The sequence below is a fragment of the Macaca nemestrina genome, chromosome 8, assembly GCF_043159975.1.
Source record: "Macaca nemestrina isolate mMacNem1 chromosome 8, mMacNem.hap1, whole genome shotgun sequence".
NCBI classification, from domain to species: Eukaryota; Metazoa; Chordata; class Mammalia; order Primates; family Cercopithecidae; genus Macaca; species Macaca nemestrina.
Genome location: NC_092132.1, coordinates 63,663,616 through 63,686,270, shown reverse-complemented (window position 1 = coordinate 63,686,270; position 22,655 = coordinate 63,663,616). Strand labels below are relative to the sequence as shown.

Below are 22,655 nucleotides of genomic sequence, written 5' to 3'. Positions count from 1 at the left end.
GTGATAAGTATATGTATATTGACAAGCCTGACACATAGTCAGTGCTCAAAAGATGGCGGCTGTTATTACTGTCACTGGAAAGTAAGCTCTTAGAGGGCAGACTACACTTACATTCCCCGTACCTTACACTCAATAAAGGCTGGTTAAACTGACTAGCAATGGGAACCATAGCAGAATATGTGCTACTTCTCAACTCTTAAGGGCCTTAAAATTCTAATCAAGAAAATACACTCCAAAACATATTCATGAAATATTCAGATAATAAAGAAAAACAATACTTATTACAACCTATAATATACATGAAATTAGAGCAAAATGTGTGTTATAGACCATACATGCTTTACATGGCCAGCCAGGAAATGATAGGAGGTGGCTGGCTGCAGTTACTGTGAAATGATGAGTTCACATTTTTGTGTGTTAGAAGATGCATACCGTAAGCCTCCTATGAAAGTGTTCAATTTCTTTGGCAAAATTTTATGCTATCTATGCCAATGTTGGATAAACAGATTAACTTGTGGCTTTGTGTTTCTATGCTTGCAGACAAAATTGGGTTATCGATCTTGTGTATCAAGGTGAACTTGTCAGAGGAATGGGTGTTTTTTTTTTTTTTTTTCTTAAACAGTGGCTGGCTAACCATTACAAATAGGTTCTGATGATGTTGGGTAATACTGCTCAAATAGGGCTGTATTATGCAGAGCACATGGCAATCCTTGAAAACTAAAACAGACAATTCCACTTCTTTGTAGTGTGCTTGGCACAGGTTTGCAGTTGTATTGCATCATCTATAAGCATTACATATGGCTGTCCTTTCATCTTACCAAATTCTTTGCCAGCAGATCTAATAGATGGGACTGAGAAAGTGAGCATGAACAAAATGTTTCTCTTCTCCAGGATATTCTCTACTTTTTGTTCCTTAGGTATCTATGTAATGGCATTTGACACAGAGCCAAACACAAAGGCAGCCCCATTTAAGGTTTTTGATACATTGACGATCATTCAGAAAACTTCAGATTCCTAGTTATAGAATTGAGTCCAACCACCAACACACTTCAGAAGTCCTGACGTTAGGAAAAGAGATGGCCACCATCTTTAACCCACTTCAAGTCCTGTAAGGATGATCTAGAATCTACTTTGTGCCAACTAGCGGCCAGGCACACATCAACCTGCCCAGACTACCAAATGCAGAAACAAGCCCAGTAGGAGCAACTGCTCCTAGGTTGCCCACACACCTGCATCCTAGTGGCAACAAATATCCTGGAAGCCTTTGTGTCCACACACTCATACCTACATGACATACACTTAGAGGAAAAGATCTGAATATTCTTATTCACAAGAACAGAGGCCTGAATACAGGAACACTATGCTCACGCACACACAAAAGACACGCATGGAATAAAGCATTTTGCGTATCCAGCCTTGCGCACTTACACTTTCAGGTCCTGCACAAGACCCCTGGACATCGGTTTGCTTTTCTTTGAGCCGTTCACGAACTAATTCCTCGTTCCTGGGAGAGTCCCTAGTGTGGTTTAAGCCAGCTTCCCACGGTCTTTGTCGGTCTTTTCAACTTTTCTCTGCTCTCCCTCAACTCCCAGAGGGCCGGGTGGCGCCGGCCAGCCGACGTCCCAGCGGTGCCCTCCCCGCCCAGCCGCTGTGCCGCGGGGCGGGGCCGAGTTGGCAGCCAGGAAATGCCCTGGAGTGTGTGTCACCTGTCCAGGACGACTTGTTGATTCCCAGGAGCGCCGCCTTTCCGGTCTGGGTCCCCGAGAGGACTGCTTTGCTCACCTGTCCCCTCGGCACGGCCCGGGGGAGCTCCCGACAAGTCCCCGGGATCGCTCTCCCTCCCAACTCCACAGCAATGAGCAAGTTGGGCAAGTTCTTTAAAGGGGGCGGCTCTTCTAAGAGCCGAGCCGCTCCCAGTCCCCAGGAGGCCCTGGCCCGACTTCGGGAGACTGAGGAGATGCTGGGCAAGAAACAAGAGTACCTGGAAAATCGAATCCAAAGAGAAATCGCCCTGGCCAAGAAGCACGGCACGCAGAATAAGCGAGGTAGGCTGGGATCTGGCCCACAGGCAGGAGCCCATCTGCCTTTAGCCCTTCCCTTGGGGACAATCGGCCCACATCACTGAGGTCCCCAGATGGCCGGGTTTGCTCTTGCAGTCTTTTCTTGGGCCTGGTACTGACTCTTAGGGCCCTGACTAGGGTGAGCTGAGCTAGACGCTGGCACTTATGGCAAAATGTAAGCGGCCGCTAAAAATCCCAGTAATCAAGATGAACAATACTTTAATGCAATACCTAAAGGACTCAGAACCAATGCCAAGAAAGAAATGATGAAGAAAATATCAAAATTTTAAATAAAGATAGGATTGGTATTTTTTTTTATTTGCCTCTAGGTCTTATATTGTTATGTACAACACTTCTTTATTTAAAATTATTTTTTATAATGTGATGATTTGTTCATCGTGGATTTTTTAATATTAATTTTGAATTTTAAAAATATTGCATTAAAATATTATCTGTCTTGATTACTGAGTGTTTTTGCACCCCTGTAAATTTTGCTCCTGGTTCAGCTTTTTCTAGGCCAGCCTTGCTGACTCCAACACTAACTATCAAGTTTTCTGCTGTATGTTTGTATATTAAATTACACATTTTAACTTGCACGTAAATCTTCAGCAAAGCATATTCTAGCGCATTGTGGTTTACCTTGCTCTTCAGCTGTGGAAAGCTTTAGTTGGATGTTCGGCAGTTGAAGTCTTAAAAAAAAAAGAGGAATTAAATATTAAATTTCCTATCACTGACTTTTGGCACACACCAGGGACTTTGAGTTAATAATAATTCTTAATGTTCCTGTTGCACCTTGAACACCTGTTCTTTGCCAGAGTTAATTGATTGCTTCAGTATACAGCTCCTTCTATAGGAATACCACCAAACAGCACCTGTGGCACAGATAAAAACTCAGTGAGAAGTTGAAGTGATTTGCACTTGTAATACAGGTTAATGGCAGACCCAGAAAAGGAAGTGGCAATATAGGACTCTGCTTACCACCAAACCCAAATATTTGCATCCTCAAGTTGGGCTTCTTTAGTCATAATGAAACCTTGGGAAGATTTTGGCTCAAGGATTTGGCTACAGGATGCTGCCACTGTTTAATGCAGGAAAGGAAGGATGTCTCAAGGAGCTGACCTTGAGAACTCTGCCTCTTCCCGTAAAAGTGTGACAGCTGTATTTATGCCTACTTACTACCAACAATAAAAAGGCTGTTTTATTGCTTATAACTTTTGCCCATATTCTAGCCTGTTTTAGAGGTAAGTATTGATTTCTACTTTTACTTTGTGTCTGAAAATATTCTGGGAAGTTATTCAATGGCAATTTCTAAAGAAAGACCATGTCATTATGGCTTGCTAAAAATGTTGTTGGTCATTTTGTAACTTGGCCCTTCCTCTTCAGTTTGATACACACTCTGACATTTGTTTAGTGTCTGTCAAGGGCTTTCTTCCCTTTGCCATCTATTTGGATCTGTGTATAGCTTTGTCTACCATGGTTGCTCAGCAAATATTGGTGGTGGTTGTTGTTTTGAGACAGAGTTTAACTCTTGTTGCCCAGGCTGGAGTGCAATGGCGTGATCTCAGCGCACCGCAACCTCTGCCTCCCAGGTTCAAGCGATTCTCCTGCCTCAGCCTTCTGAGTAGCTGGGATTACAGGCATGTGCCACCACACCCAGCTAATTTTATATTTTTAGTAGAGACAGGTTTTCTCCGTGTTGGTGAGATGGGTCTCGAACTCCCGACCTCAGGTGATCCACCTACCTTGGCCTCTCAAAGGGCTAGGATTACAAGCATGAGCCACAGCGCCTGGCCAACGTTGGTTTTAAAAATCTGAAAAATTGACCATTTCCTTTTAGGAAGTGGTAAAAATGTAAATTTGCTTTCAAAGATAGAGTGCAAAATAATATGGGTTTTATTGATTTTTTTTTTCAGAAGTACCCTTCAATTGGCAATGCACAAAAAATGATCTCAGTTTGACTTTATGAATAAAGACAAAAAATTTAAAGACAGTGCTAACTAAGACTATCAATCTAACTTCCTTAAATCAAGAAAGTTATAGATGCAAGTATGAAGAGCACATAACTTGGGTTTTTTTTTCTTTTTTTTTTGAGACACGATCTTACTCTGTCGCCCAGGCTGTAGTACAGTGGCACGATCTCAGGTCACTGCAGCTTCCACCTCCTGGCTTCAAGTGATTCTCCTGCCTCAGCTTCCCAAGGAGCTGGGATTACAGGCGTGCACCACCACGCCCAGCTAAATTTTGTATTTTTAATAGAGATGGGGTTTCACCATGTTGGCCAAGCTGGTCTCAGACTCTGGACCTCAAGTGATTCTCCTGTCTCTGTCTCCCAAAGTGCTGGGATTACAGGTGTGAGCCACTGCGCCCAGCCCTAATTTTTAATAGAAAAGTCATTAACTTTGTCCTCGGAAGCTTCACTGGTGTTAGTGTCTGGAAACTCCCAGAGCTTCTAGAGTGACTCTAGGAGTAAGAAGAGGCTGATTAGCATGAGGTCATCTGTAATCTAAGCTATGGAAAGAATTCAATCTTAGGCCCATGCATTGGTAACACGCTCAGTATCAGTACCTTCCAAATAAACCGGATAACTTCATATACTTCATAACTTTGCATACACAGTTACTGTCTTCTATTAGCCACCAAGTGATATAAAATAGTAAAATAAAACCTGATATACTTAGTACTAAATGGTCCCTGTGTGACACAATGCCGTTGTTAGAATGGCTGTAATTTAAATGATAATCAGGGTGACATAATTTATGTGCAATTGAAGTTTTATTTTTAGAGATAGCTGGTCAGCTAATGTATTCTCTGAATGGCCAGCTAGCATTATACCAGAGAAGGCCACACTCCTAGTCACTTCAGATTCTTCAAAGATCAATTTCTCTACAACAACAGAAGCTTTGACAGCATTCTAAATGTCAAAAATGAGTTTGACTGGTAAAATGAAAAACTTTTAATTAGCATAATAAATGTTAGAAATGGGGCGGGACATGGTGGCTCATTCCTGTAATCTCAGCACTCTGAGGGGCTGAGGTGGGCACATTACTTGAGGTCAGGAGTTTGAGACCAGGCTGGCCAACATGGTGAAACCCCATCTCTACTAAAAGTACAAAATTAGCCGGATGTGGTCGCGCATGTCTGTAATCCCAGCTGCTTGAGAGGCTGAGGCAAAAGAATTGCTTAAACCTGGGAGGTGGAGGTTGCAGTGAGCAGAGACGGCACCATTGCACTCCAGCCTGGGTGACAGAGTCAGACTATGTCTCAGTAAACAAATAAATAAATAATAAGTAAATAGATAAATGTTAGAAATGGGATCTCGCTGGTGAATTTTTTTTGAGACAGAGTCTCACTTTGTCACTTAGGGTGGGTTGCAGTGGTGTGATCAGGGCTCACTGCAGCCTTGACCTCCGGGACCCAATTGATCCTTCCACCTCAGCTTTCTGAGTAGCTAGCACCACAGGCATGTACTACCACACCCAGCTATTTAATTTTTTTTTTTTTTTTTTTTTTTTTTTTTTTTTTTTTTAGGTGAGGTCTCCCTATGTTGCCCAGGCTGGTTTCAAACTCCTGGGCTCAAACAATTCTCCTACCTCAGCCTCCCAAATTGCTGACAAGAGCCACTGGGCCTGGCCTCACTGGTGAAATTCTAGGTATTTTAAATATGTGGATTGCTAAAACAGTTTAGAGACACTTCCAATACCCTCGCCACCCCACCCCCAGGTATAAACAGGACGTGAATCTACTAGGTGTATAATTAACTTAACACTAGAATGGTGCCTGAAACTAGATCTCAAATCAGTGCAGTGTTCAGTCTTTAGTTTAGGTGGGTTTCTGATGGAGTGCACCTCTAACAGGGCACAGCACCTACCAGGGAATGTTGCTGTCTTCCTCAGTGAGCCTTTCATGCAGGGTGAATGGGAGCACCTAAAAGTACCTAGAGTTGGGACTTCATTGAGCTCATGGGACAGGTTGGCAAATTATTGTTATATGCTTGCCAGTGTATGTTTGTTTAATAATGTGTATGCAGAATTTAGTCTGAAATTTGCTTTCATTACAACTCATAGCAAGGTAGTACAGGGGTAGCTAATTCTTCTCCCTTCAAATTTATTTGGCAGTTACCATCATCATCTACCAAAAAGAACCTGAGTAAACATGAACAAATTGATTTTGCAACACTTACTATCCAAGGCTCTGTTGATCCAAAAGAGTAACAGTTGGAGCTTGAGTTATAATTTGGTTAAAAACTCTAGGAGGCCAGAGATTCTTGAATGCAGTTTATTTAGATTACTATGCTATAATTCTTGCTTTATAGGTAGCAATCTACTTTGTGGAAAAGCAAACTTTTAATATATTATTTAATTTTTGTTCTACTTCTTCTGAGCACTGTATCTTAAAGTCACCTGGATGCATGGGGCCCACCCCCATTTATTCTGATATAATTGACTGGAGTGGGGATCAGGCATCTATTTTTTTTTTAAAGGGCCCCCACCTGATTCTGACCTGTGGGCCAGGGTTAAGGATGGGGAGCCTAAATCCATAGGAATGTTAATGAGGTGGAAAAACAAGATCTGTTGCTATACCAGTGCTTCTGACCTCAGGGTCTAAAGGGTATCAATATCTCAGCACACTGTAGAACTCTCCTGCCACACTGATCACACTGATCTGGCAATACACACCTTACAGGTCACTATTCCAACTTTATTTATTTATTTATTTATTTTTCGCTTAAATATAATATCCCTATCTATTTTTTTACACATTTAATAGAAAGTATCTTGGTGTTGTAGTTAAGAGCCTGGGCTTCAAAGCAGACAGCCAAATAAAGTCTTATGTTTGATTTCCATCCCTGCCTGGCCACTTAGTAGCTCAATGACCCTAGACCAATAATTTGGCTTGTCTAATCCTGTTTCCTTATCTGCATAATGACAACGATGACATAAATCCTTGGAGTTGTGGGGATGAATGACATTATTGGGTAAAGCATTTAGTGCAGTGCTTTAGAAACATTAGCTCTTGGTATAAACTAATTACATTTTAAAAAGCTGTACTTGGCCCAGTTTTTGGCCACATTTTGTCTTCTGGAATACCATCAAATAAATCTACTTCATCTGTCCTATGAAGGCCTTTCACATATTTGATGACAGCAATCAATTCTTCAAGTCTCCTGTTCCTTGCCTACCTTTTCTACCCTCTCAATGACCCCTTACCGTGCTGAGGTTTTCTCACTAGGGGCAGGTCAAGGATGAGGCAGGTGAGATGCCTAGGACACAATTGTGTGACCCTGAGAGTGAGTGCCTCCTTGTAGTTTGCACCCTACATGCCTCTTTTTCCCTCTCATCCTAGTCCTAGCTCTGTTGCTTGCCTTATCCCAGACTTAGCAGCAACTTCAAATATGTAACTATGTGAAAATGAGTGGATCTAGTCTGGCATTATTTGTGGGCTGATTAGGATTAAGGGTTGAGATGGAGAGAAAGCAAATTTGGCCAAAACCTCTACTCTGTCATTACACACGATTCCAGTGAAAATTGGGTTCGGAGGCTGTTCTGTCTCTTCATCAGGTGTCCCTTTGGTGAAGTGAGTCTCCAGGACAGAGTCCTCTATTGAATAAGCGCTCTCACTTTGAAGCCTGAGCTGTATTGGTAAGGATGAATTTGCTTTCAGAATCGTGATGTGGACTTGATCTTCCTTGGAGAGAAGGAGTGTGCACAATCCTACTTTTAGCTCGTGGGAAGAACCTCCTTAGTCTCTTAATTTTGCTTTTTAATATAGTTGTCATAGAACTCAACTCTGCAGTCCTCAGACACTGCAGATCAGAAGGACATCTGTGTAAAGAGAGTCAGCTAGTTAGTTGAATGTCAAACTAGTGATAGCAAAACCATGGCTCAGGTTAAACAACACAGCCATAGACTGCAAGAGATTGATGGAAGTTCCCTTGGGAGATATAACTTACCTAGTAACCTCCATTCTTAAGACAGTCTCTCAAAATGTGGTACTCAGATCACCTGCATCAGAATTCCTTCTATATTTCACTCATAAGTATTCACTAAAGATTCTAATTTAGTAGGTTAATTATAGGGTCCAGAAATCTGGACTTTGAACAATTAACTCAATGACTGCTCCCCAGTTTGAGAATCTATGAAGTATTATTCAATGAGCTGTTAAACTGGAAGGGATTACTCTCTATTTATTCTGTTTTCTTCCTCACCCATTTTTATTGTTTCTCCCTTCCTCCATCATCACTCAGATAATTGGATGAAATATCTTTCCACCTTTCCCTCTGCTTACTCTTTTTTTTTTTTTTCTTTTTGAGACGGAGTCTTGTTCTACCAGGCTGGAGTACAGTGGCATGATCTCGGCTCACTGCAACCTCTGCCTCTTGGGTTCAAGTGATTCTCCTGTCTCAGCCTCCTGAGTAGCTGGGACTACAGGTGCGTGCCACCATGCCCAGCTATTTTTTTTTTTTTTTTTTGTATTTTTAGTAGAGACGGCTTTTACCCTGTCTCAGACTTATCCAGTATTCAAATTAGAACCAGGCATTAAAATACCTTGTTTTGTGTGCCTTTGATTGTCTGATTATTTTGTACCATACTCAGTATTCTAGGGCCTGGGGAAAAAAGCAAAACAAAACAAAAACCAACGAATGAAAAAAAACTCTTATCCCTGGGGCATTAACAACCAATACCTAGGCCAGATCTTACTCCCAATCAACTACCCCTCTCCTGGAAAAGATAGATCGGTGGAAACATGATCCTCCCCTCAACCTTCATCCCTAATTTCCCTCCCTTACCAGAGGCTCCACTTGGGCTTTCACCACACAGTGGGGAGACCTGAGACATGGGCACCTAGCCCTGGGGACCCTCTTCACTTAAGCTGTTGTTTTAAACGCTGAGCTTTCCCACCTCCTCCCTCTCTTCTCTGAGATGTTGCAAGGATCCAATATAGACCAACACTGCCCTTGCACACTTAGGTACTGGCCAGCACAGAGTGGCCTGGGCTTGTTATGTCTTTTGTTCTGTTAATACAGTCTCAATTTGAATATGATTTTTCAGATACCCATGTCACTTGCTTTTTTCCCATTGGATGTGGAAAGAGTTAAAACTCCCAGCCAAATTACTCTCCCATGGAAATCAATATGTTCAGCTGCATTTAGTATTTGACATTTATTTCTATTAAATATCCTCTTATTTTTAGTTGTTTTAGAATTAAGATTTTAATTCCAATTTTATTGTCTTATATGCAAGCTATTTCTTTGAGTTAAGTTAGCCACAAATTTGATCTGCAGCCTCTATTGTTGTTGTGGAAGTTGTTGTTAAAACATTGAATAAAACAGAACCAACGACAGAGCCTTGGCATGCCACCAAAGACTGCATTTCAGGATGGCCTTTGCATGATAGCAACCGTGTTTCATCAGCTGAGGTGGCAGTCCCCAACCCTTTTGGCACCAGGGACCAGTTTCATGGAAGACAATTCATCCATGGCTGTTTCGGGGTAGAGGGGATGGTTTTGGAATTAAACTGTTCCACCTCAGATCGTCAGGTGTTGGATTATCATAAGAAGTGCACAACCTAGATGCTCGCATGCGCAGTTCACAATAGGGTTCTGCTCCTTTGAGAATGTAATGCCGCTGCTCTTGTAACAGAACGTGGAGCCCAGGCCGTAAGGCTTGCTGGCCTGCCGCTCATTTCCTGCTTTGCAGCCCAGTTCCCAACAGGACACGAACCAGGGTTTGGGAACCCCCAGAGCTAAGGCGTAATCCAGTTCGACAGATCAACACTCAATGAATTCAGGTGTTCATCTAGCTATAAATATACCTGACCCACATTTCTAGTCCTTATCATCTTATTTCTCCAGCTTTTTCTCTTTTATTCAGCAATGCCCTCAATATTCCTTGTGAATAATATTCCTAAAACTGAACTGTATTTACGCACCTGGGGTTCACAAATGTTGGCTTCTGAACTGAGAGTATGTTACCTTCATCACATTCTCTGGAGAGCTTTTAAAAAATGCCACACTAGGAGATTCTGTCTGGAGGGATCTGGAATAAGGTTCAGGATCTTGGTATTCAAAGACTGGGTGATTTTGAAGTGTGTAATGTTTGGAGGCTAGTGGATGGTCTACGGTTTTTCCTTGAGTCAGTATCCAGCAACCAAAAGAAAAGAAGCCTATGAAATTATTTTGGTATTTTTCATAGCTGTGAACTCATATTGGCTTAGAGTAATCATCATCTTCTAACTCCTCAGAAACTGGAGCATTTTTGTTCTAGAATTTTGCTTTTAGTGTGTGTGACACAGTTTGCTGATGGATTGTAGCAACTTCTAGAAGAGCAATTGCTACTGTTTCTTATGTTATATAACATTACATCTAGTTTTTTTCATGAATTTGGAGCAGTATTGTAAATATTTAAACATTTATTATTATTACTCATTTAAATTCCACAAGGATGAAAAGCACTACATTTGGGGAAATATTTACATCAAGCAAATAATAAAATTCCCTTCATTTATACTATTTTGCAGTTTATTGAGTCAGCGAAAATAAAGTAGAATAAGTTAGAAAAGGTATTACTAACACCATGATTATGCCAAAGTAATGGGATTTACACAGTTTCAAGGAATTATGGCAAGAGAGTACTATGAGCTTACCTAGACATGTGCTTAGTACAACTAGTTTATTTCTCGGTATTTAGGACTACTTATTTCAGGTGATTTTTTAAGATAACAGAAAAGTACCAGATACTCTAACCAGTGATAAGTAAAACAAGGGATCTAATACTCAGTTAAATAAAAATTATAAGGTTTGGCTTTGGGGGTCAGTTTTGGAATGGGTAAGACTTATCTATTTTGGCATTCATTTTTTGTACTATGCCTAAGTACATGTGAATCTTTTTCACATGTACTTTTAAGGAATAAAATTATCATAAAACTTAAAATATACAGATGATGTTATTTTTAAATATCACATTCTCAATCTGTTTTAGTAAACTTAACTAGTTTCGTTTTTTTTTGTTTTGTTTTTTTGAGACGGAGTCTCGCTCTGTCACCCAGGCTGGAGTGCAGTGGTGTGATCTCAGCTCACTGCAAGCTCTGCCTCCTGGGTTCACGCCATTCTCCTGCCTCAGCCTCCTGAGTAGCTGGGACTACAGGTGCCCACCGCCACACCTGGCTAATTTTTTATATTTGTAGTACAGATGGGGTTTCACCGTGTTAGACAGGATGGTCTCGATCTCCTGACCTCATGATCTGCCCGCCTCAGCCTCCCAAAGTGCTGGGATTACAGGCATGAGCCACTGCGCCCGGCCATTTGATAGAAGTTTTAACAAATACACAGTTAGTTTAAAAGTTTGCAGAAGAAGAAAAAATAAAATTAAAAAACCCAAACAAACAAAAGTCTGGATTAAATATGAAACACACAGTATGCCACTCCTTGAATAATTGACTTTTCCTGTACTAGACATTTTGATTCTTTACTTCAAGCAGCTGGTACTGATAGGGAATTGCTTGTTGGAAATATTTAGGACCCTATCCAAAGCTTCTAAGATCATGGTTTAAAGCAGTAAGAGCTATTATACCTAGACCAATGGCTCTTCTAAGCACTGCTAAGTCCTTTTTTCAGGTATTTCTAATTTGTAGGAATTTCCAGGTAGCTAGAAGGCCCCACTACTATTGCTCTGCACAGCCTCCATCATCTCTTCCCCAATGTACGAATCTAGTGACTTAAAATACCAACACTGTAATCACTACTTGCAAAACAAGACAAGCCCCCAAAAAGCAAGCAAATGAGAATGGTAATTTTAAAATTACAGGCAAGGAAAAGTAGGTCATTTTCTGTTAACAGTTGGGAAGCCTTGCATTAAAAGTTAAACTCTTGATTTAAAAATTAAAATTCAATTTCAACTATCTCGCTTAAATGAAATAAAGTTTACATGTGTATGTTTAGCCTAGATGGAAATTTGGAGGAGTAAAATTACGCAACTAAATATTTAACAAACACTTTGGACATTTTATTCTTTATTTAAATATGAAGTCTTAGTGAATCTTTTTGGCTCTATCACATGGTGTTATATGCTACACAGTCATACTGGGCGTGTCTCATTTGCTGTAGTGGTAACGTTGTTCAACAGGCCTTGCTTGCTTAGCAGTGCTATTTACATTATCATTTCTTTCTCTATATTTAATATGTATAAAGTGAAAGCAAATATAACCTTGGAGTTGGAACAAAGATATTACTGTAACTCAAAACTTCTACTGTGTTAACTGTAGAAAAAAATTATGATCGTGGTCAATTAATTTGCAAGTATTTCAAAGACCCCATATATAAGAGCCTATGCTTTATTATTTTGTGAGCAGTTTGAAAATGTTTATTTATGAAAACTATATTGATTTGTTGGTGTTACTTGTATTTGAAAACATTAAAGAATAGTATAGTTCATCACCAATTTCAAGGTGAATCTATTCTTAAAGAATTTCAAATACTAACAGTCAACTTGAGGAACTATATATTTTTAAAGATTTTTTTGACCTTAGGGTCTCAAAGGAATAGTCATAGAAACACAGACAGTGAGACCTGAAAGGGGCTAAAGGAATACAGTTTTCTAGTTCTTGAACTTCAGGTGGTAGAGCACCTGCAAGCCACAGGCACAGTACTATGAAATATTGCTGCATCATATGACTAAGGAATACATTTTTACAAGTAGATAATAGAACCATATTAAATATATATATTATATATAATAAATTACATCTGTAGGTACACACATCTACTTTGTAAAATTAAGCATAATCAGCTATTTCTGTTTTTTTTTTCTGTTAAAATTTGCTGGTTTTATATTTATACTTAAAAGATATTCTAGATGATAACAGGCCCACAAAGTTTACCAATTTGTGGGGTTATTAATAACATTAGCAGCAAATAAAAAACTCATTTATTCAATTAGTTATATATTCTGACTGGTATCAAACAATTAATTGGGTTTTTACAAAGAATATCAAATAGATTTTAATTAATGTATTGGTATGTTCGTCGAACATGTTAATTTCTCTTGCCCAGCAATTGACTTCTGAAGCAATTAATTATAAGAGATGAGAATTTCAGTGAGTATTTAAAATAAGTCTATTATGCAAGCATATCTTCCTTTTTTGACAACTCAAGGCACTTTTAGATCATGAACTTCCCTTCTCAGATTTACCTTTTTTCATAGTCTCTTGCATGATATCCTGGTAGCGAGAAATGCCTCATCTTCAAAAACAACCTCAAGCTCTTTAGAATGAGGAGCATCATTTCTGCTGGAAAATAACCTTAATTTCCTTTGCCCATTTGCTATCTCTCTGGAGAAGAGAGAGGGCACTGATCATCTTTTATACTTTATAGTATTAATCAATCACCTTTTTTATTTTTTCTCCTCTTTTATACTTTATAGTATTAATCAATCACCTTTTTTAAACACGAAATTCAGTCCAAAGTTACTAGCTTGCTTGTAGCAATATTGAACTTCCAAATGCCCTTATAATATCTCTTATTTACTTTCTGAAATCTCATTCCTTTTTACTGCTTTCTCAGGCATCTGCTTTAGCATTATATAATCCTATATATCACTGCTGTGTGTTGGTCTTCTTCTAGATTGCTATTTACCCTCCCTGTGACATTTAATATTGATGAGACCTCCAGAAATATGGAAGTTACATATAAGATTCAGCTGCTGTGGCAAGCTGGAGTGCAAATCTTTAAAACGAAGACGTGCTCTATATTTAAGGTTTATAGTTCCTAATTTCTAATATATCTCAGTCAGAAACTTTTCATTGGTATGAGATTTGTAGTAGGAGAAAGGGTTGGGGGATGGAAGGAACCTGTTGTGTAATACCTTTTTATCATTCATGTTCTTTATTTACCAGTGTGTTGAGTATACATGTAGACAGTCACCGGGAACTTTATCTACATAGAAGACATGTAACCATATTTCTTTCCATATATGAAAAGAAACGGTAATGTAAATAGAACTGTTCACCAAGTAAGGCCTGTTGAACAAGGTTACTGCTACAGCGATTTCTGCGAAGCCTTCCCTAACCCTACCAAGAGAGCCTGTAAATTATTCTGCGTACCTATTGCACCTTGTACATCTATCTTCTTATTCTCCTCTACATCTTCTCTACTACTTGAGGTGAAGAATGTAACTTACACATGTCAGTATCCCTAGGAACTGTGCCTATAGCATAATAGGTGTTGGATAAATGCTTGCTGAATGATGAATAGGTGATTGCCCATTTCATATTTTGTCTCTCTCTCAGACTGTAGCCTTATTTCTTTGTCCCTCCAGTGCCTAACACAGTACCAGACATGTCATAGATCTTTAATACATGCTTGTTAAGTGACTGAAATAAATGAATACAGAGTATTTTTTAAAAGTAAAGAAGTTCAGTGAAATTCATAATAGGACGCCTCTGGCCACATGGGTGTTAAAATTTTCTAATATTCCCCCAGTTCTTTTCAATCTAACCTGTAACACTGAGCAGATGTATTTTGTTTTTATTTCATTTGGGAAATGTCTATGATGATGCTTATTCAGATTGAGCTTTTTGAAAACCAAAACAATTGCCATAAATAGAAGGTATTGTTTAATTAATGAGGTGATTTGTATATGGGTAAGAACAGGGCTTACACTAAAGTTCCTCAAATAAAACATGATCACGAGCCTTCCCAGTTAAAAGCAAAAAATGACATAAGCAATTATGTGTGACAAGTCTCTTAAACATTCTCATATCTGGGCTTACTCTTCAGAGCCTCATCTTTTAGGCCTTCTCTAGAGATCATTCCTGGGACAGAGAAGAGCTATTGTAATGCAGTTTCATATTTCAAAAACAGGTTTGTCTGTGTTCACTAGATATAATGATTCCTAAAAGGTTCTTCCTGTGTGCTGACTAATGGATTAACAATACAGACATTTATGTACCCCAAATGAATGAAGAACAAGTTGACTTTTAAAACCAAAACGCCCTATACATTACATGAGCAATGAAACTGAAACTCTTTTCTGCTAGTTGAAATTATTTGGCATAAGTGACTGAAAGCCTTCCTCCCTTGGCAGCATAGTGGAGTTGCATAGGAATAGTTAAATTTTGGTTCAAATGGGTAATTTTTGCATTTTAGTTCCAATCCCCAATGGGCTGCTGTAAGGACTCTTCACGTATCCTGTTAGCAATAGTACATAAAGGACATTGTTTTGCAACTCTACTGCTGAAGGAACATCACTATTATGCAAGGAGACAAAAACCCTGGCTGTTTCTCTACCACAGAGCAATACAGTAGATTCCTTTGTCTTAGAAAGAATGTTGTCCAGGTCTCACCAGCTGCCTAAAAGCACATACAGGAGTTTGGAAGATTGAACTACACCTTCTATACAGGTTAAATTTCACAGCTCTGAAAATGTCCTTTTAGGCCAAATCAGGAATAATGCTTGATTTGCAGCACTTGTTGCATGCCTTTGAAAATATACAGTTGCTTCTTTCCCAAATTGTTTATTAGGGAACAAGGTTAAGTCCTGTCTGGCTCATGACGTATCAGTGGCATCATCATTTCATATAAGAAACAGCTCACTGAGAGACTCACACTTCTTGGCTATTTGAAACAAAAGCCTCCTGTCTTAATGTTTGGGAGAAGCTTAACGTGCCAGGCAGAAATCACAGCAAATGTCAAGTATACTAGGCTTTAATCCAGCCATGCAGAAGTTACTGGTTTCATTCACACAGGTTTTTAGAAAAATTTAAAATAGCATGTAAAAATTGGGGAATTTAGCACGGAAATCCAGATTTCTTGCTTCTTTTGAACATGTGGTAGGCTGGGACTACAGGTCTACAAGGCAGCCTGGCACTGAATCCCAGAAGTGCTGCTTCCGTTAGATCAGGTTTATGATCCCAGGTCACTGGGGTCTCCAGTTCTTCCTCTTGACTCCCTTATACTGAGCCCAGTGTCTGTTGCTCTGTATTGCCACCATTGCACTAGTTTTTATTTTTATAGAAGAGAGACATTTCTTTTTCTTTCTTTCTCACAGGCGAGAAAACAAAGAAGGCCTTTTCCCTGACCTTCTAGATGCTTCACTTAATTTCATTACCTGCCTGGCTCCCTCTGAGTTTGGGACTCTGGTTGGGCCAATATGTAGTGTGTGGTATGGGAATTACAGTGTAAATTGAGATCCCAAGTGTTGGTGAATTTTAAAATTTTTCCAAAATATTTTGAAAAGCAGAAACCATATTAAACATAGGTGTTTAAAATTATGCCCAAACCAGAACTTATTATTACTAATGACTAACAATTTCATTAGTCATTAGTGAGGTTCAGTGTCATACCATGAGAGTCCCACCATGTGGTTCTGACAACCTACAAAGGAAATGATGATGATAAAGATCCCTAATATTTAGTAATCACTCACTATGTGCCACTGCACTAAACAATTTATGAATGCTATTTCATTTACTTCTCAACAACCAAATGAGTTATATCTCCATTTTTCAGTAAGCAACTTATGTAAAGCCACATAGTCTTACATGTGAATGAGGGAGCCTAGATTTGAAGGTAAACAACTCTAGCGCATGATGTTCTATCGTTGTCTTCTAGGTACTATTGTTCTTGTCAATCAGGTGGGGGAACGTCACTTAAGATGAGTTCAGGTCATGCATCACGATTATTACACACAGGTATTAAGTGGTTTAGGTAGAATTAAAACATAGGTCTAGAGCTTCAGAGCTCCACCCTTTATACCAAATTGCTTTTCTAGATTTTCAGAAGATTATCTAAAATTAATTTTTACTAAGAAATATGACATTTTTTAAATGGAGAACTTAAAAAATTGCTCAAAAAAAAATATGATGTCTTAGGGTCGATGGGTACCAGTTCAGTTCCAAATATGTATAGATACTGAACCAGCCTGACAAGATAGGGAGGACATGCACTCTGAACATTCTACTTCCAGGTATGTTGGGTGGAGATGTATATTTGCAGTTTAGCGTCTTAGGATACTCTGCTGAATAATAATGTTGGCTGTACCTATTGAAATGTAGAAATGTTTTGTAATATTATGTTTCTGTTGTGATGAGGTATGGTAAAACAAATGGGTAATTTGTTATGTGGTAGTCTCAGAAATAAGATATGCAAGCTCAGGGCTGGGCGCGGTGGATCACGCCTGTAATCCCAGCACTTTGGGAGGCCAAGGCAGGTGAATCACGAGGTCAGGAGATCGAGACCATCCTGTCTAACACGGTGACACCCCGTCTCTACTAAAAATACAAAAAAGTAGCTGGGCATAGTGGTGCATGCCTGTAGTCCCAGCTACTTGGGAGACTGAGGCAGGAGAATTGCTTGAACCAGGGAGTCAGAGGTTGCAGTGAGCCAAGATTGCACCACTGCACTCTAGCCTGGTGACAGAGCGAGACTGTCTAAAAAAAAAAAGCAACCTTAGTAATTATGAATGTTGTATAAATTGCTACTATTTATTTACTTGCTACATCCCTGCCATTCACAGGGACTGTATAAGATGTTTTCCATAAATTATCACTAGTTCTTATAATCACCCAGCCTGATATAATCCCCATTTTCAGAACAGCAAACTAAAGCTCAAGGAAGGGATGTGACTTGCCCAAGAACACACATCTGTGAAGTCATGGAAGAAGGATTTGCACTCTGGTGTCAAAAGGCCACACTCTTTCCATTATACCATGCTGTCCTTGTCCTATGTGCAAAATTATCAAATTTATTCACTTACTATCTATTCATTTTATTTCTGTAAAATGGCCAATATCTACTCTTGGGATTCTTGTGAGAATTAAATGTGATAAATCACATAATGCACATAAAGCATGATTTAGAGTATCTGGTGGAGGGAATTTCTAAGTGGCAAAGTGTTCAAAGGGAAGCAGAGCATAAAAGTTTGGAAAATTTGCAGCCTGATGGTGTAATAGAAAAGAAAATCTCATTTTCTGAGGAGAAATTCAAGCTTGCTGCAGAGATGTGCATAAGTAAGGAGGAGTCCCATGTTAATCACCAAGACAATGGTGAAAATGTCTCCAGGGCATGTCAGACACCTTTGTGGCAGCCACTCCCATCGTAGGCCTGGAGGCCTAGGAGGGAAAAATGGTTTCCTGAGCCTGACCCAGGGCCCCCTGCTGTGTGCAGCCTAGGAACTTGGTGCCCTGCATCCCAGCTGCTCCAGTTAAAAGGGGCCAAGGAGGCTGGAAGGGAATCAAAGGGCCCAAGGTACAGATTGGGCCATGGCTTCAGAGGGTGCAAGCCCCAAGCCTTGGCAGCTTCCACATGGTGTTGAGCCTGCAGGTGTGCAGAAGTAAAGAATTGAGGTTTGGGAACCTCTGCCTAGGTTTCAGAGGATGTATGGAAACACCTGATGTCCAGGGAGAAGTTTGCTGCAGGGGCAGAGCCCTCATGGAGAACCTCTGCTATGGCAGTGCAGAAGGGAAATGTGGGGCTGGAGCTCCCACACAGAGTCCCCACTAGGGCACTGTCTAGTGGAGCTTTGAAAACAGGGCCATCATTCTCCACACCCCAGAATGATAGATCCATCAACAGCTTGCACTGTGTGCCTGGAAAAGATGCAGACACTCAATGCCAGGTGTGAAGGCAGCCAGAAATGGGGCTATACTCTGTAAAGCTCCAGGGGCAGAGCTTCCCAAGGCTGTGGTAGACCACCTTTTGCATCAGCATAACCTGATATGAGACATGGAGTCAAAAGAGGTCGTTTTGGAACTTTAAGGTTTAATGACTGCACTATTGTATTTTGGACTTGCATGGGGCCTGTAGCCCCTTTGTTTTGGCTAATTTCTCCCATTTGGAACAGGTGTATTTACCCAATGCTTCTACACCCATTGAACTTGCTTTTGATTTTAGAGGCTCATAGGCAGAAGGGATTGCCTTGTCTCAGATGAGACTTTGGACTTGGACTTTTAAGTTAATGCTGGAATGAATTAAGACTTTGGGGTCTGTTGGAAGGGCATGATTGTGTTTTGAAATGTGAGGACATGAAATTTGGGAGGGGCCGGGGTGGAATGATATGGTTTGACTGTGTCCCCACCCAAATCTCATCTTGAATTCTAGTCCCCACAATCCCCATGTGTCATGAGGGACCAGGTTGAGATAACTGAATCATGTGGATGGTTTCCCCCATCCTATTCTCATTATAGTGAGTTAGTTCTCACAAGATCTGATGGTTTTATAAAGTGCTTCCCCCTTTGCTAGGCTCTCATTCTTCTCCTTTGGGCTGCCATGTGAAGAAGGACGTGTTTGTTTCCCCTTCCACCATGATTGTAAGTTTCCTGAGGCCTCCCCAGCCCTGCAGAACTGCTAGTCAATTAAACCTCTTTCCTGTATAAATTACCCAATCTCAAGTATGTCCTTATAGCAGCAGGGGAATTGATTAATACATTCTCCTTGTAGCGATTTTTCACCTCCCTGTTTAGCTGTATTCCTAAGTATTTTATTCTTTTCATTGGTAAGCCTCTGTTGAGTGTGATGTTGTAAAAAGGACTTTAAGCCATTTGACTTACAAAATTATTTCAGTTCTTTCCTAAAAGACAGATTAAACAAATTTTCTTCTATAAAAAAGTTTGTATATAACAAGGAAAAAATGAAAAAAAAAAAGAAAACATGTAAGTGCTGTTCATCAAGAACTTAAATTGTGGTGTTATACCTGGAGAGGGAGTTGGAGCAGAGCTTGAGGATCCCCAAACCTCCACAGTGGGCAGGAAGGGGTGAGGAAGGACTGTCACCACTTATAAGAAAAATAAAGATGTCCCATACCTAGAGGCAAGCCTTTCTTTGGTAACCGTAGTAATCCTCTGCTTGTGTACCTGCCCCACCTTTTTCTTACAAAGAGCTATGGGCAACCTTCCCTTTAGGAGAGAGGCCTTGTGGGGAAACACTCTCACATAACGACAAGATGCACAGCCACTTAAATGAACTCTTCCAGTCTGTCATAATATTTATAAATATGAACCTATAATAGATCAGAAGAATTTTGAGGAAAGGTAATTGCATGAAAGAGAAGAATCAAGATAAGCAACACAAACAATGGAACCCAGGAGAACAGAGGTAATGTCAGAAATAAAATATGTTACAAATAAAACTAGTGTTAGTATCTTCAGGGAGATTAAAGAGGCAATTACATCTATAAAACAAGAATAGGCTGCCATTAAAAAATGAGCAACTAAAGAACAAGTTTTTAGAAGTTAGAAACATAATTTTTTTTAAAAAAGGTAAAAAAGTAGAATGAATATTGCTGAAGACTAAATTAGTGATCTGAAAATAAAGTCAAGGAATTCTCCCAGAACATAGATCAAAAAGACAAGGAGGGCTGGGTGTGGTGGCTCACACCTGCAATCTCAACACTTTGGGAGGCCAAGGGGAGTAGGACTGCTTGAGGCCAGGAATTTGAGACCAACTTGGGCAGTATAGCAAGACCCTGTCTCTACAAAAAAATTAAAAAAATAGCTGGGTATAGTGACATGTGCCTGTAGTTGCAGTTACTCTGGAAGCTAAGGCAGGAGGATTGCTTGAGCCAGGAATTCAAGGCTGCAGTGAGCTGTGATTGTACCACTGCATCCAGCCTGAGTGACAGAGTGACTCCATGTGTCAAAACAAAAAATATATAGGATAGAGCCAAAGAACACAATGTTCATCTTATATTATGGCATTTCAAAAGAGAGAAAACAATGTTTTCAGGGTGTGTGTGTAATTATATATATAATTAAATAAAAATAATAGAAATTTCAGAAGAGAGTAGACAGAAATACAGGGGAGAAAGGAGTGATAAAAAAATAATAGGATACAATTTTTTCAAGCTGAAGGAAGATTTGAGTCTTCAGATTGAAAATACTCACTGAATGCTCAGTTGGAAAAAGCAAAAAACAAAAGACACATACCTAGATGCATACTGGTTAAATTTTGTAACTCCAAAGTGTAAAAGAAAGTCTTTAACATTTTTGGAGAGGAAATAAGAAAAGAGATTATCTGCAAAGGGATGAGAATAATTTTATTATCAAGCTTTTAAAAAGTTAGCTATTCAAAGATAATCTTTTGAAATATTTTGAACCTAGCATTCTGTAAAAATCCAAACTGTCACTCAAGTTTGAGGCAAAATAAAGACATATTCAGACTTACAGGCATTCAAATAATTTATATCTATGCACCTTTTCTGGAAAGTGTAATACTGTAAGTTTTACTCCAGTAAAGTAAAGAAGCAATCCAAGAAAGAGGGCAATATAGAATACAAGAAGCAATAGTAAGAAATTTATAAATGATTGTTAAAATTGTGTCTATGAAGCTTAGGACAATTGTTAAGAAAGATTTCCTTAACATTGGAAAGTGTAATAAAAAAAAAACTCTGTGAATCATCAGGGACTAATAAAATGGCAGATTCTTTCAGTCAAACCTTTCAGAGTTTGGAGTGGGAAGGGAATCTTATTTGGGAACAATAAATTAGAGATACTGATTAATTTTCAACATAGAAGAAAACTTGTTTAATTATATGTGTCTTAAGGGTATCCATTAAGAGAATAAATTCAGTATATACAATTGTCCAACAATTAAAGGGAAAAAATGAACAAAGAAAATTTAATGAATCTATATAAAGACAAGAAAGCAGAAAGAAAACAAAAAGCATAACACAGAAAACACAAAAAAGATGACAATAAAGAGATGGTATTAGATGGCATACCAGTTACTAACTACAATAAATAAGACCGAGTGAAAATCTTACATTAAGTAACAGAGACTATCTAAATGGGTCAAAAACAATCATAAAAAGTAAACACTCATGTAGAGTAATATAGGTGTCTTTAATATGTATATAAAATCGAATAAAAACAATTTTGAAATAGTGGTCTATGTAAAGATTTTTACAGACAAATTGTAATAAAAAAACTGGCATATTAACTTAATAAAACAAAATGGAATTCAGGGCAAAAAAGAATGAATGGGATAGCGAGTAATACTTGATTACAATAAAAATCCACCAAGAAAGTATAATGGCTATGAGTCTTTGTGCACTGTAGAAAAAGCACTGGAATGAATCAATCAAATCTGTTGCAATTACAAGTATAAGTGGGCCAAAACAGAAGAGAGAGTTCTCTCCAAAATCTCTGTTGTGATAACTTACCTGCTTTACACTGCAACCATAAAACCATTTGAGTTCTTTTGCCAATTCCATTTAATTATCACTTATTTTCGTATTAACATTCTGCTGCTGCTCTTTTCGTGCTCTCTTCTGAAATGCATTATGAAAACATATATTTTAGGGCCTTTTTTGGTTGCCTTCCAAGGTGCCACAGTCAAGAGGGCTCTACTTGTTTCGTGGTTTCAGAGTGAGGCAAGTTAGGTTATCTTACTAAAACGTTAATGGGAAGATTATTTGGTTATCATTTCTCTGAAGGCCCTGCTCTTTTCTCTCACCATTGTGCCATCTGATCCTTGAATACGACTCTAGCAGTGCTGAATTCATGGATGCTCACAGTTAGATGTAACCTCAATAGCCATCTCAAAATAATTTCAGACCAAGACATACAGCTCAGCATTCTAAGTTCTTGTTCCAGCTGCCACTGTCTT

At 39.2% G+C, this 22,655-nt stretch overlaps 1 protein-coding gene across 1 annotated transcript in view; it reads left to right on the top strand.

Moving 5' to 3' along the window:
• The first annotated feature begins 1,675 nt into the window (after positions 1–1,675).
• LOC105483509 (charged multivesicular body protein 4C) overlaps positions 1,676–22,655 on the top strand; it is a 32,309-nt gene continuing 11,329 nt past the window's right edge. The window contains exon 1 of the mRNA XM_011744394.2: positions 1,676–2,045. Within this exon, the coding sequence (XP_011742696.1) occupies positions 1,856–2,045 (190 nt within the window). The 5' untranslated portion in view covers positions 1,676–1,855. The remainder of the gene's footprint in view (positions 2,046–22,655) is intronic.